The 16,771-nt window shown below is 31.4% G+C and overlaps 1 protein-coding gene across 2 annotated transcripts in view; it reads right to left on the bottom strand.

Moving 5' to 3' along the window:
• Positions 1-4,049, bottom strand: part of LOC118183209 (stromelysin-3-like) — a 218,750-nt gene extending 214,701 nt beyond the window's left edge. Inside the window, exon 1 of one of the 2 annotated variants that reach the window (XM_035352675.2) lies at positions 3,804-4,049. In XM_035352675.2, coding sequence (XP_035208566.1) covers positions 3,804-3,896 — 93 coding nt within the window. In that variant the 5' untranslated portion in view covers positions 3,897-4,049. The remainder of the gene's footprint in view (positions 1-3,803) is intronic. The other variant, XM_085807923.1, reaches the window with a different exon arrangement.
• Between the last annotated feature and the right edge of the window lie 12,722 nt (positions 4,050-16,771).

Here is a 16,771-nt window from a genome sequence, read left to right as displayed (position 1 = left end):
AATCCTTATCTGCCGAATGAATAGAATAGTGGTGCGAGAGATGTTTACTCCATTATGAACTCTTATTAATTTGCCATTCTGGTAATTATTGTTATTAATAAACAGATGGGTTCTCTAATGTGCCGTAAATTGATTGTTATGTGGTATACGATTAGGCTGTAATTACTGTTACGTAGCGTAAGCCTCTTAGCAAATACATATCAAAAAATTTGTTAGCAAATACATATTAAAAAAATTACTATTATTATTATGGAATCCTCCTATAACCTATTCTGTTTTTCTCACGACTCCGCAACCACAGTCAAGAAACTTATTATGAAACATATTTTTATGGTATTTATCTAGAGCGTAATCAGCATGTTAATTGAATTTTCTATTTAAAAAGAAATTTAGGGATGCTTTTCTTTTACCGATCACCTACGCATTTTGTCCCTTACCTTTCCCCAGCAAATGTAATATATAACATGCGTAACATTCAAAACAGATTTCATAATTTTTTTAATAAACCCAGTTTTTTTTCCTAAGAAGCCTGCAGCTGCCTCTTCGTCATGCAAACACTTTTGAGAACACAAAGGTACGCTTCAAATAAAGTATTAAGTTATGAGATTGTGGTTTCCATTCACGTAGCCTGAAGACACGTTTTGTGCAATACTTAGAATCCAAAAACAACTTCACTTTAAATTAATGTTATGTTTACAATGCAGCTTCTATCTCTATTCTACTTATCGCATCTCTGTAACTTAAATGTCATAAGACCATGATGCTTTATCTTCAGATTTGTTGAAAGCACTGTGATAGCTCGGGTTGTATTAGGTCATTGAAATCTCAAAAGAAAACTGAAAGATTGACCATTAAAGTAAACAATTCTTAGATATATTACTGCGTAAAAGAATTCGGAAATAACGTTTGTTATTTCAGGAGATTTCTAAGCAAATTCCAATTATCTGCATTTAAATGCACGTCAATATATATATACATATATATATAATTCTTTATAATAATTTTCATTTAGTAGTGTGCATCACTCTAAACTGCTTTTGTAATAAGATATATCTGTTTAATAAGCAAAAGACCACAGTCTGGCAGTTGATTTCACACAACAGAGAGCCGTATTAGTTTTCAAAATGTTTTCAACAGTTTTGTTGATTTGTTGATGTCAATGAGAAATTTTTATTGGTTAGTTCTTGATGGTGACTGCATAATAATATTTTTCTTACCGATATTAACAGCTTCAGGATAATACTCTACAATAACAGTCCATTTTGCTATGAATTCAAAACAAAGTCTGTCACGTTAGAAATTTATCACAATTTTTAAGGAGCAAGTTTGGAAAATCTTTACAATACCCTAAAATCAAATTAAGTGCGCAACGTAATTTAACAACTAACTGGATCAAAATCTAATTATATACTCAGCATTTTCATTGAGTAGAGTGGATAAAAACTTTATTAATTAAAAAATAAAACATAATTAAATAGGACGCTGATTCTTCAAGCCCTATCTTCTCCTGCTGAGAAACTGGTGAAATTCACTGCACGTTCGGCGTGAATTTGTCAACAGAAGACCTCGTTTCCAAATCTCATCCCCCTCTAGGTATTTTAGTTAAATATGCCCAAGTGAAATTGAATACCAGAAATGTACTTGTACTTAATGCTGTTATGCATGAAAGAAAGGGATAGGAAAAGATGGGGGGAAGGAATTCTGCATTTTAAGTAGTCGATTCACATTTATGAAAATAAATACTATAACCTCAAAGGCAATTGTTACGCTAAATTAGTTAATATTTTTGTTACAAAATAAACTAATAGCTTTTAAAATGGTTCCGCGTAAATTCCTAAAATATTCAGAATAGAATTTAATTCAGGAAGAAATAACCTGTCTTCAAGTGATAAATAATGCATAACAGCAAGTTTCTTTATTAATTTTACATTAAGAGTAATGCAGGAACAATACCTGATACAAAATTTGCCACTCTTAAATTAAATTCCATAATAATAAAGCAGATCTATTTTTAAAAAATAGTCGATAAGTAACTTTTGAGACATAAATCCTGCAGTAAGAGATATATTTATGAAAAATGGAAATTCTTCATATAAATTATATATTAAAATTTTCTGATAGTCTTTTATGAGTTTATCTGATAAAGTTCTAAAAAGAATTTCTCGAAGTTTTAGAATCTCAGTTTTAAAGTAGGATTCTTACGCTTCTTACTTATTCTTTTTTATCATTGAATTTGAACTGTTTAAAAAGACAAAGTGCTTACTATTCAATATAAATTGCTGTGCTTGGTCAAATTTAAAATTTAAAATATAATTAATATATAATTTTCTCATAAATATGAACTTTTTATACATATTTCTCAGACACATTTATTAAGAAATTATATATAAAATCGACCATGCTAAAAACTATACATGAGCCTTTCATGCATATTTTCCAGAGGCATTTATTAAGAAATCATATGTATGTTTGAGGAACTTTTTTAGTATTTAAAATAGCTATTAAGTCTTCAGGGAATTTAAAAATAAGAATTAGTTTTTGGTTTGTTAGTGAAAATATTTTAAGAAAGCTTCTTCATGATCACTCGTCAGTTGACGTTGATATATGAATAGTCAATTAATTCCATTACTATTGTATTAAAGATTATGCAGCCTGTTTTCTAGAAATTTAGAATTTATTACTTTGCATGAAAATATGTGCACGAATTTTAAATTTCAGTTTTTCTTAAATTTTATAATTTATAACAAGGCGCTCTGAATAACTAAATAGAAATTTTATTTTTTTTTTCAACAAAGTCAAATTTTCAGCAAATTTTTTAATTTTTATAATTTAAAAAAGGCACTCTGAATAATATAATAAAAATTAAATTTGTTTCCACATAGTAGCAGTTTTTTACGAGAATCCTTTTTTTAAAAAATTTAATCTACCTTTATTTGCTGTTATTCTCTTAACAAGAATTCACACGCGAGAAGATAATTCCATAGTTGTAAATGGATGCGAATGAGAGAATTGAATTTAGTTTAATCATAAAATGATGTCATTTTTGGCGGCATATAATTATTTTAATCAATGATGCATAAAAGTCGAATAAATAGGGTATGTTATTTATAATACCTCAGTACAACAGCTCATATTCTTACTAAGAAAGAACTTCGAATTTTAGGATCTCAAAATGTTTATAGTGAAAAACATTTATTCTTCTTCAAGTATTTAAGCAAAATAATATGTATTTCAATCCATTTCTTACATTAAAAAATCAGTTTTGTTTATTGAAATGCTTTCCATAATAAAAGAGATACTGAACAATTAATTTACTTGACGTTTTAGAACATATATTTTAATCTCTTCTGTCTTCTTTTATTAATTATTTAATTTTTAATCTTAAGCCGAAAGCAATTTTGCTCCTTTTATTCAAAATTTTATAAAATAAAAGGAGAAAAAAGCTTTTTTTGCCAACTCATACTATAGCCTAGCCTTTACCTTACAAATACGAATTTATATTAAACGGTTTCATATAATTAGTTTCCAACCACCACATAACGTACATGTAATGAGCAATAAGATGTGATTTTTTTCATAAATATTTCTTTTTTCCATCTATCTCTCCCCACTCTCTTTATCTTTCCATCTATCTGTATCCAATTCTATGCGTATATTTATAAATAACATATTAGACTTTTTAATTTAAAACCAATGATAGTATATTTTGGTTTACAGAGCTAGGATATTCTAGTTATATAAGCTATAGCTATATTACATTCACTTGATCAAAGAAAAACTGAATGAAATTTTTTTATACTTACTGCTGCTTCTTCTTCATCGTTTACAGGAAAAGATAGAGAAGGAAATAGTAAACAACATACTACAAACGCTGGAATAATTATATTCAACATCATAGTTAGCACATGTAATATTTAAAAGTTTGAACTTGTCTTCTTGCAGAAAGAGCAATCCTGTAAAGAGGTGTTCAGTCAGAGCGATGATTTTTTTAAACCTCACGATTCCGCGTTTGTTTCTAAACTGAGAGCTCGTCTGCAAGCAGCAATTCTTATGAAGGTCTCTTGTGGCAACATCAACGCTCACTCACGTTGATTCATTCATTTCCTTTTACAAACACTGGACAGGGCGAAAGTCAGAACGACCACAGATCATACTCATTCATTAAAAGGTCGCTGAATTTTAATTTCTCTGTACTTGTCATTCGATAATTTTCCGCTTCCTACCTGCAAGAAGGAGCGTTGCTCGGTTGCTGGCTGTAAAAAAAAATGCGGTTTAATGTTAATTCGTTCCGTCAAACAATTTAATCGTATTAGGTATTTATATTCACACGAACGCTTAGTAAAAACAGATAAGAAAATAAACTAATTCATTATGGGCTTTTATATTGGGATCTGCAAAACATTATTGCGTTTTCCACTCGCAAATCGTATCTTCCACGTCTGACTGCGGTTTCCGCTTGTTTTAAAATTTTCTGAATAACCTGAAGTGGGTTACTTCGATTTCTGAAAAGAAGTTGATCATTGTTGAAGCAAGTGAAAATAAATCAGCTATCGAGACAAGACGCAACACACTTAATAAAACTTTAATAAAAAATCTGGAAATTTTTATTTTTTAATGTAAAATATGTGTCGTAATTTGAAATAATTGAAGAAAAATGTAAAAATAAATTTTTATTCTTTGGTTATGGTTAAACTTTTCCTTATTATTATTTCTTTTTATTAATGAAATAAAGTCATATTAATTGCTACAAAAAGGAATGTTTATAAAATAAAAAAACAAGTACAATTGCAATGATTTTAATTTTGTCTCAAAATCCTTTCATCAAGTACTTTCAAATTACGTTTAGGGAAAACATAAAAATAAAAAAAGAAAGAAAAACGAAAAGAAAAAACATAAACTCCCATGGTCGTATTGTTTTTAAAAAATAAACTCTTCAGTTTTTCGAAAACTACATGATAGATGGGACTGACGAAAAGCGCGTAAATTTGGGGTCTCTAATTTTTCACATAAATGCATGTGGATTTTAGTTAAATAGAACGAAGGAGCTAAAAACCCACTTGCTTATAGAAAAGAATGTAATAAAGGGTGTATTTTCTATACACGCCAATATAAAATAGTATTAAAATAAACATTCTACATAAAAAGAGTTATTTTGCTCCATAAAAATTAATCAATTCATAATTATAAAGCGGAGTTAAAGAACAAGTTAAAAATATCATACCTTTTTCTTGACATTATCTGTATTCAAAGAATAAAATATTGATTGCACTTTGTGCATAAAAGTAGAACAAATGTACCGTCTATGAACATAGTTATAATTTAACCGCAATTTTGAGGGAGGTGAGAAGTTGTAGAGCATTTAGTACAGATAATTATGCTTTGATGCGTATTATTCCTTTAAAATTAATTCTGATATATGGGCAGAGTAACGCTTTGTTTATCAGCATTTTCTAAATAATCGACGATTTCAAATGCAAATTAATTACAAGCATAAAGATAAAGTTAAATAAAAGGAACTGCTTAAATTTGAGTTCGCCTAACTCGAAGTAGCATAAATTATTGTATTATAAAGTAAATGAAAAATGAATGATTTACTATATAGGATGTGAGCAGGAATGCTAAAAGATTAAATAGCAGCTTAGTTTGAGTAGAGTAATCGCTAATTTTAATGCTTCTATAATCAATTTTGGTAAGGAATGATATTTGGTAAATGTGTGCTCATTATTATAGACTGCACATTTTATATATATATGTTAGGTGAAACACCGAAATCTGGAGAATGTCGACTTTCACCGGTGAATGTCAACATTCACATAGTCGCTTGGTGTATGTCCGAAATATTTTCCAAATACTCTTATTTCTGACTTACACCAGTGAATGTCGACATTCACCATGTACATTCACAACATTCACCATGGTGAATGTTGTCTATGTCACCATGGTCTATGTTCAACATTCACCATGGTGAATGTTGAACATATAAGAATATTATATTTCCTTATCCGTAATTCTTTCGCGAATAAACGCACTTGAGACTCAGAATAAGAACTTAAGAACATTAAGAACTTAAAACACACAGTACATTCAAAATGAGAAAGGAAAATAATAGAAGTTATAAACTTACTAAATTATGTGATTCAAATCTTATTTATTGCAACAACTTAAACTATTTTGACACTTTGAATTGCACAAGAGGCCCTTGCTTTTACAACTGCATTTATTTGTGGAACACTTCCTTTTGGAATGGCAGCGTGTACATATATATACTCCTCTCTTTTCGACCTACACCAGAGCATATCTGTGATTGTCGACATACACCGGTGAGGGTCCGAATGTACAAGAATGTAAAGAAATATTCGATCTTTCACCGACGTATTTGGTGAATGTTGACATTCTCCGGTGAAAGTCGACCTTCTCCAATTTCGGTCTTTCACGGTAACATATACATAATGTGTGTGTGTGTTTAAGATAAAAAGTACGTTAGTCGAAATTTTAACTTTAATTTTCAATACTCCCCTGGTTCTCCGTTTTAATTATTTCCGTTTTTGGTCCTAGAAATTGTATGTACGTATAATAAACCTCTCTAAGCAGCATAATATCAAAATTAGTCGCTGTCATATGATTCTTGCATAAAGCTAATGACGCAGGGACTTACATAAAGCTTCAGCCAGTTAAAAAATTTCTTGACAACTGAAACTCTTAACAATTATTAGGTATTAATCTGAACTCATACTGATTTTTTCTACACGGGACATTCATTTTGGACACATCGCATTCGCTCTCTGCTTCTTTGTCTAGATAGATTGCGGTCAATGCTTTTCTTACAGCACCTTCTAAAAAAATCATTCAAGATTGGAAGCGCTTAGCAACAGATTATTAGTTATAAGGTATTTTTCCCGCCTTCTTGGCGTGCCTTCGTGGATTGGTGGTCTGCACGCTGGGCGCGTATTCCAGAGGTCCGTGGTTCGATTCCCGGCGAAGGCGCTGTTAAGTTTTCAATTCTCCTGCTTCCAATTAACCTAATGTCTCTACAGTGGCTCTCGAATTAAAAGGGTGTTGGATGATGATTCTCCTCACCCAGGACTTGACGATTGGGTCCCCTAAAAACCCCAGTCGCTCTTTAAAAGGGGGACTATATAAGGTATTTCTGCCGCCTTCTTATCGTGCCTTCATGGTATGGTGGTCATCATGCTGGGAGCGTATTCCAGAGCTCTGTGGTTCGATTCTAGGCAAAGGCGTTGCTAATTTTTCATCTCTCCGGCTTTTCCAATTAACCTAATGTCTCTACACAGTGATACATCACAAATAAGTGTTTCTTAGCGAAAATAAAAAATATCAAACCAGGCCATGTCTGCAACTAATTCTTTACCCATCTACGTATTTTCAACGTGCGAATTATTACATATACATATGTATTACGTTCATACAGGTTTTTATATAGAGAGATAAACAATAAAATCTGAAATGAAATTCGACTCATCAGTTTCCGAGCGGTAAAGTCGCTTGACACTGGTAGCGACACTAGTAATCTAATTTAAGTCAACGAGCTGGTTGCATGGACGTTTTCGTGGTTTTCCCTATGTGTAACGTGTTTACGACCCGTGTTTCCCTTAGACTGTCCTCCACGAAGTCATCCTTCCCTTTAGGCAGATAGCCCTCGAATGATTTGACATAATCAAATAAACCAAACCAAACTGAAATGGAATCTTAAAATAGGGACAGGAATTTATGTATAGTAATTTTTCTACCTTAAAACAGCGTTCGTAATCAAATGGCATCTCCGTCATTAAGATGTTCCCAGTTGTAAGTTCATTATTTTTGTTTTTTGTAAATAATAGTTCTTACTTCTAATTACCCCGTTTTGTTTAGGGTTGGGCATGTTCCTGATTAGTGCAACATCACTAGATTGCTTCCCCTACATCTTCAGAATTTTATTTTAGACGAATCGTAAAACCTCAAGTTTTGATGAGGAATTCAACCAAAATCCTCCTTTCCCGGCAGTCAGTTTCTCTGCGATTGAACTACTGAATCTAATAACAATTTTCTGGTAATTTCCAAATGAAATATCCCCGTCTACGAGTGCTGTTGAACGATGTTATCGCGAGTGAATGTGATCTGACCGATTGTGGCCTTCAGAGAATTATGTTGAGAATTCTTATTAAGAAATGCAAGCATCGATCTAAGTACGTGTTCCTAAATAACTACCATGAATTTTTGCAGAGAGACCATATTTATTAATTGAACATTTATGAAAATTTCATTCCAAATTCATCGGAGGTTGTGATAATTTTGTCATAATTTGTATGACATTTTTATAGCAATAAGCAATATTTCATCACATGTGCTATCTAAAAATTTCAAATGATTTTTAATCTTGGTCTTACGTTTAATTATTAATTTAAAAAATCTGAAAATTTTTATGTCTCAAAAAATTACTTTTACTTTTTCCTTATATGTTAGTAAGAGGAGGTTTCTAAGATAACCAGCAAAAGCTGAAATTATTTAATTAAGTATTAAATTTTTTATCGCCTTATTTCGCATAGCTGTAAAGTTATGCATGTCCGTATCGTTAACCGTAACAAAGCAAGTAAAATGTTTTATAATGTAAAATAAAACTGGGCGTTAAAAAATACTTTTTTACCCTTGCTTTCAGCAACTTCAATTTTCAGTCTTAAATCAGCCTCCTTTGCTTCGGCTATATGTATTCAAGAATAATTTCATTTGATACGCTGATTTAGAGAGCCTTGGCTTTTTATGCTTACTATAGTATGCAGAAATAACTCCTTTTTCTTTACTTTCATCAGTAGTGAGTTACATAAAGTTTTCTAAAATATTTTCCCATTCAAACTTCTTCACATTCTTGTTTGCACCCAAATTTCCGTCAAACTGAAAATATACCAGATTCACACCGGATGACAAAACGAGCGTCCGTTTCCGCGTTAAAAATGAGTCTGTCTTAAAGAGTAATATTAATGATATAAAGGCATTTTCTAGATCCTTTATTTCTTCCGTGATAAAATATTTGAGCTCTATACAGCTTTTCTCTTAGAAGTATAGTTTATTAGGCTCTATTACTTTATAAAATGCTTTATTTTACCTTCTATCCGTGTATACACGTACATGTATGTATAAGGGCTCGTGTGTAATAATAAATTTTAAATAATATTTGAAAATGCCTTCACAATCATTTTAAGAAACCTTCCTCATTTTTATAGCCAGAAGGAGAGCACATTTTTATTTGCCATATTTGTAATATGTTTTCATCTAATCCGATTCTAATTTTGGCCTTTAAAGACGTCGGTGTTCTCCTTTCTCTCGCAGTGAGACAAGCCTGGTTGGTATAAAAGTTAGTTTTGTTGGCTGCCGTGTCTTAAGGCCCGGGTTTGAATCCAAGAAAACTTACGGATTTTTGTAATGTATGTCTTTGCAAGATGGGGAACCTTAAAATACACGGCGAGCCGAAAGTCTTATTGAGTAGTTTTCTGGTAAGGGAAGAGGGATGGGAGTCCCTTGGCTCTCTCAAAAATGGGATCAAAGTGGGCAAAGTCCTACTGTCATTTGTAAAGTACGCAAGACTCATGTATACGAGAATACACAATTCTGCACTTCTCGTCAATGAAAATTTCGTGAACTTGTTCCGATGTTACTGTCAGACAAGTGAGACAAACAACAGCAACTAATATGATGTCCTGCTATAAAATTAAAGTTTTGAATTTATCTAATTCCATATAGGAACTGCACTATTAATGTGACAATAGCACGCTCTACTGGGGAAAATATTAGAACTCAGACTTTAATTTCCCCACATAAATAACTTTATCTATTTAACTCAGAAATACGTCAACTTTCCTTGCTTTAATTCTAAATTAAGCAGAAGCGCCCCTTGATATGCTATATCTCTCTTTATCTGAAGTAAATGTGCATGAATAAGTAAACGAAAGTTAGAACTTACATCACTGCTTTTTTTGCAATGTAAGCAGCGAAACTTTAGACGTGCGCTGCCTGGTATGATTTAATAGGCAAGGTTTTTCTGTTACATTAACTTAGTATAGAACTAGTATTTCAACAAGTAAGGATTAATTATATTACTATATATATATATATATGTAGTAATATAATTAATTATTATATATCTTATAATTAATCTATTTATAATTTGATATAATTAATCTAATTAATATATTTATAATCTTCTATAATTAATTAGATTACTATATACGTATATAATTAATTATGCCTTGCTTATATATATATATATATATATATATCTGTGTGTGTGTGTGTGTGTGCGTAAGATATAACAAAATACGATGGCTGCTTTAAGAAAAGATTGGCGACCTCAAAATTAATTATTCTAAATTTAGTGTTCTCCCCCCCATATGCTCATCTGTTCTCCCATATTCGAGATCATTCCATGTTACATAACAACCTAAAATTAACCAATTACAGATTTGATGTACTTATGCATCATACTTAGATTAAATACGCTTTGCAAAACAAAAACAAATACGTCATTCCTTTTCCTAGGACACGCCTTCCAACATCTGCACGCTGCTCTGCCCACTTGCCTAAACTGACGTCGTATCCCTTTACCTGTGTACATAAAAATTATTGTAATTGCTTATGATCTAAAAGTATCTTATCTGCTAAGAAATGATTTGATATGTGCGAAAATAAAGATTGGTTATTTGTAAAAATCCAATTTTGATATCTGCGTCTGTAGGCTTTCAGCCCTCAGCCACGACTGCAAGCTACTCAAGGTACCGAATACTTCCTATGCAATTGAAATACTACATATATGTATTTGTGTCTGTGTATGTGCGTGTGCGTATGTAGGTATCTATGTATGTTACTACAACGTAGCACACGAAAAAAAGACCTGTGTGCGTATACAGATACTAACTCTTCTCGCGTACTTCGTTATTATAGACTATCCAATTTTCAGTAGAAAAGCGATAAAGACGCAGGTGCAAAAACCATCTGGATGAGTTCAATAAGACGCACTCTCTCTTCAACAAAGAAGCGCTATAGATCGGTCTCGTCGTAGGCAGAAGAATCGATTTTTAATGCGCCACCCTATATTATACATTCATATATATATATATATATATATGTAAGATAAAAATATATGAATCAAAATTATAGGTTAAACTATAAACATTAATTCTTCCTCTCTATTCTAAAATGGTAATAACTTCTCTGCATGGCGTCATTTCTAGATCCCTCTATGGCCCGCGCAGCTGAGTCCTGAGTCGTCATTTTTCTCCATGCTTCAAACATCCCAGCTTCGTCAACCATCTGCCAGAACGTATAATGGAATAGCCTGACCATTCGCCCACGATGTGTTGGAATAACTGAAAACATTACAGTTATTAATTTTTTATAAAAATGTAATGATTTCAAATGCGTAGATGAAAGCAGTGGACCTCCCAACAGCTTACGATACTACGTAGATGACCGAGAAGGCCGTAGTGGCTTGATTGGGAATTCAGATGAATAGTTACCTTTTTTATTTTATCCATTCGTTAAACGATGTGAGATTAGTTGAAATAAACTACACTGAAGTTCCACGCCTGTAGGGTCGAAAATTGGCTGCGCCATATCATTGTAATGAAATTGTGGTTTGAAGGTGGCAGAGTGGAAAGCATGATGACGCAATTTAGCACAACATATCTTAAAAAATCACAATCTTTATTTTTTCCATGCATATCAAATCATCCTTTTTCAGATAAGATACTTCCTAATTATATTTGAATACCTAAATTACATTTTTAATTAGAACGTCATCTTAAGTAAGCAGCAGCATGGTGTTAAAGCGTCTTGTCAGCAGGAAAGCTATGCGGGGAAAAGGGAAAGGCTATAGTACCTTCATAGCAAGAAGGCTGAAGTTTCAGTTCACAGTTTTGGTTTCGAATTAATTTGATTGGACTAGAGGCATCTGCATTAAAACGTTACATAAGATAGAAAAGTCTGGAACCTGTGAGAAGAGATGAATTTAGGGGCAGATTACCAAATTTAGAATGTTAATCTTGAGGTCGTCAATTATTTTTTTGAAACAGCTATCATATTTTGTTATATCTTACATATCCCCTCTTCAAAAGAAAAGTTGGGTGAGCAGGGTGGAAGAACAAGCATTAGAGCAGCAAAATGTGAAAGATATAATTTTGAAAATACAAACATATTGACTTTTAAACAAAAAATTATTTTCATAAACTTTTGACCGACACTTTGAAAGATTTCACTGAAAGTCATAAAATTTTGAATTGAATTATTAATTTTAGCACTGTATTCTTTTAAAACACTTGCACATTTTAGAGTTCTGAGATAAAAATGTCCAATGAAATTTTGTAAGGTTCTTGATAGTTCCACATGGTAAAAGTTCAAATTTTTTCACAAACTAAATGTTCAAATAAAATTCTTTCAAATTTTTGTTGATGAAAATATTTCTATTATACCAAAAATTAAGATGCCAATTTTCATATTATTTAATTATGTTTTTCAAGGAAGGCATTTTAAAATATAAAAATTTTGTAAAACACCATTCATAAACACAATTTCAAATTTTTCACTATTATTAAGACATTTAAAATTTACTTATTCTTTACAAAACTTGAAGACTCCACAACTTTATCTAAATACTAGCATTTCCATCATATTGGTTTATCAGTTGAGCAAACTGGTGTTTAATATTCTTCACCAGTGGCCAAAAGATTTGCCAAATTAGCAGTTACTGTAGAAAAGACCTCCGTTCCTTCTGTAGAGGCAACTGGCCTTTTTCGAACTGCTGTCATTTCCATATGAATATTAAAAACACACTCCATTTTATGAAAAAATAAAAATACTCAGATTTAAAAAAAAAGGTATTTTTTCATAAGGTGAGAGCCTTCAACGCTTATCATAAAAACATTAAAGAAATTCCTAGAATTTAAAATTTTCAAACAATAATTTCATTCTTAAAATATAGTAAAAATTCAAAAAAAATTTAAACATCAGTACAAAAATATTATTCGCATTAAAAACCTTCCCTACGTAAAACATTCCTAATTTTTACCAAATTCAATAATTTCTTTTTCCCAATTCAGAAATACAAAACTACATTTTAAATAAATCACAATATTTTTGAATTATTAACATTGATCTTAATATGATGTAAGCAAAATACTACCATTAATAAATCATAAAACAATAACTTAAAAATGCAACTTTTTTTTTTTTTTTCTTTTCCGAAACGAAATAAACTCAATTTGGAACTTAATATCACTTCATGATCACATTTCATGACTTTTGATAGTATTGCATTTTTTTGAATAGGAAGAATTAGACGAATAAAGCGCTGAACATGCAAGAGAGCACAAAATCCCATTTAGCATTCCTTATTTCACTAATGAGGTTGATGACCTTCAAAGCACTTTGGATGTTTAATTTTGTTTTTACGCGATGATCGGAGATGCATAAACATTGCGAATATTCGAAGCGAGCAAGGAAGATTAACCATATTTCACTACTTTGGCGACACTGACCTTGATTCGACATACTTTTCACTTTTGAACTCACAGATCTGCATTGCGTCATTTCTAGATCCCTCTATGGCCCGCGCAGCTCTGATGAAGTAATAATTAGGAACTGAAACTGTCATTGCAAACCAAAACTTTTCTCTTTGCCGTGCCTCGCTCTTTCATAACTACGCACTTCAGCTTTGCTCTCTACGATGGTAAGATGTTACGAAGTTAACATTACTAGCATACTACGCAATCAAAATCTTCTTCAATATGGGTCTAATCACGCATCTACAGTGTTCCGTCTTTTTTGTTCCGTCTTTTCCTTTGCTTTTGTTATGACATATATATATGTAAGATAAAATTATATGAATCAGAATTATAATATAATTATAAACATTAATTCTACCTCTCTATTCTAAAATCGTCATAACTTCTCAGCATTGCATCATTTCTAGATCTCACTATGGCCCGCGCAGCTCTGATGACGTAATAATTGCTAACTGAAACTGCCATTGTAAACCAAAACTTTTCTCTTCGCGTGCTTCCATCTTTCATAACTACGCACTTCAGCTTTTGCTCTCTGCTGTGCTAAGATGTAATTTCGCTGGCTTGCTTTCTATCTCAACAATATCAAAAATGTAAATCTTCTGTGGAAAGGCACGACTAGAGTGGCAAGTGATTGTGGCCACAAATATCAGTTGCAAATAAAAATGGAATTAAAACTGCCTCGACTGCCAAGTTCTTTAGATATTACCAAGTTAGAATTACTAGCATACTACGCAATCAAAATCTTCTTCAATATGGATCTAATCACGCATCTACAGTGTTCCGTCTTTCCTTGTGCTTTTATTATGCCAATTAAGTCGGTAGGATAGTTTCCTTCAGCCTGAAACTTCAATGGAAAATTTAGTTCAGCTCTTCAAATCATCTTTTTGTGATAAATCCAAGATAATGTGAAAGAAGTGAATCATCAAATTTGTTTTTTCAGTGTTTAAAAGATAACAGATCATTCTTCTGCTGTGGTGTTTTGTAAGTGCTTCAAAAAATAATCACGCGTAGTGTTTACAGATTGAAAGTAATCTCTTGATAAATTGAGAAATTCGAATGCCTAGTGAAAAGGAAATCATCAGTGAATTACCGTGTAGATATTAAGCATTACAGCGGGTTCGAGGTCGATCTGAGTTAGTGTTTGCAAGTATGTGCGACAGAAAATTATTTGCACTTCCGCTTTTTCAACAGCTCAAAAATTATTACATTCGTGTGAATCTAGCTCAGGAACTAAATTATTTAATGTGCTGCGGATTCTATTTCAACTTTGGTTAATTTCAACTTTAATTTCAACCATTTCAACTTTGGTTAAAATTTCTGCAATTTGTTTTGAGAAAATCTGAAATTATTGTTCATTAATTTTTTTAATTTTTCATAATTATGTGTGAGCAAATTAAGTAACGAATTTTAAGCTATTTAAATTATTCATAGGGAAGGATATTAAGTTTTTATGTTTTTGAAAATTTGTTAAGAATTTTGAATGCGAATTTTATAATTATTCTAAAAATGAAGTAGGTGTAAAAAATAAGTGAAATTATTACAGATACGTAATATGAAATTATGGTAAATACATGTTAAATTCATGGGTGATTGTATGTTAAGTATAGTGTATGTCGAGGGAGTACTGGGTTCCTAAGCAGAATGTCTGTAATTACCACTGTACAGTTGTTCCCTTCGCCCTCTTCAAGTAAGATAATGTTGGAGGCTCCCATTTTATGAGTGTGTGTAATTTTTTTTTATATTATTATACTTTTTTTTATTATGGAATGTATTAGTGCAGTTCTCAAAGGCCAGTTACCTTAATGCAAGGAACGGAGGACTTTTCAAGTAAACTGCCTAGGCACCCTGGTCCACCAGTGCATAGAACACACTGGTTTGCTCAAGAGGACAGCCCTATTGATGGATATGGTTTGTTTAGAAGTATTGCGAAGCCTTCCAGTTGGTATAATACAGGAATTGTAAATGAAAGATAATAACGGTGAAACCATATTTTCTGAAGCTTACTCCTATTATTATATGGTATTAAAATATAATTTATCAATATGAAACTTAATATCATAAATATTTATGTGCATTTAATTATAAGTAATATAATAGTTATATAAAAGTTTTATCTTGTGATAATCTGTGATAACAAGAACCTTCCCTGAAGAATTATGATTATGTGAACTCTCAAACAAAAAGACTTCTGAACTGAAATGCTGAAAAATTCAATAGGACTCTAAAAATTAAAAATTTATTTAAAAAAATTGACATTTCTAAATTATACTTTACAGGACAAAAATTTTATGATTTTTTTTTTTTTTTTTTTTTTTTTTTTTTTTACATTTGCTAGTGCTTTAACTCTTTCTCTTTAAAAAGGCTTCTCTATCGCTACGCCTTTTTCTTTTTGAAGGGGGGAATATGTAAGATAAAATTATATGAATCAGAATTATAATATAATTATAAACATTAATTCTTCCTCTCTATTCTAAAATCGTAATAACTTCTCTGCATTGCGTCATTTCTAGATCTCACTATGGCCCGCGCAGCTCTGATAACGTAATAATTGCGAACTGAAACTGCCATTGTAAAACAAAACTTTTCTCTTCGCGTGCTTCCATCCTTCATAACTACGCACTTCAGCTTTTGCTCTCTACTGTGCTAAGATGTAATTTCGCTGGCTTGCGTTCTATCTCAACAATATCAAAAATGTAAATCTTCTGTGGAAAAGCACGACTAGAGTGCCAAGTGATTGTGGCCACAAATATCAGTTGCAAATAAAAATGGAATTAAAACTGCCTCGACTGCCAAGTTCTTTAGATAATACCAAGTTACCATTACTAGCATACTACGCAATCAAAATCTTCTTCAATATGAATCTAATCACGCATCTACAGTGTTCTGTCTTTCCTTGTGCTTTTATTATGCCATATATATATATATATATATATATATATATATATCGGAATGTATGTATATGTAATGTATGTATGTATGTGTATATAAACATTAAATATAATTCTGAATTACACGTACTATGCTAAACTGAAGGAAATACATATAGCCATTCATATATATAAATGGATGTATATATGTGTTAATGGATATATGTATATATATATATATATATATATATATATATAACAAGTATATATATATATATATATATATATATATATTGAACAAGACGCCATTTTGTAAGAACAGCATGCGTTCTCCGCCTTCAACCCCCAAAATTTATC

Source organism: Stegodyphus dumicola, chromosome X1 (assembly GCF_044657685.1).
Source record: "Stegodyphus dumicola isolate Sdum_Otavi_A_Nest chromosome X1, ASM4465768v1".
Lineage (NCBI taxonomy): Eukaryota > Metazoa > Arthropoda > Arachnida > Araneae > Eresidae > Stegodyphus > Stegodyphus dumicola.
The sequence above is the reverse complement of the archived record's forward strand: the minus strand, read 5'-3'. Positions and strand labels throughout refer to the sequence as shown.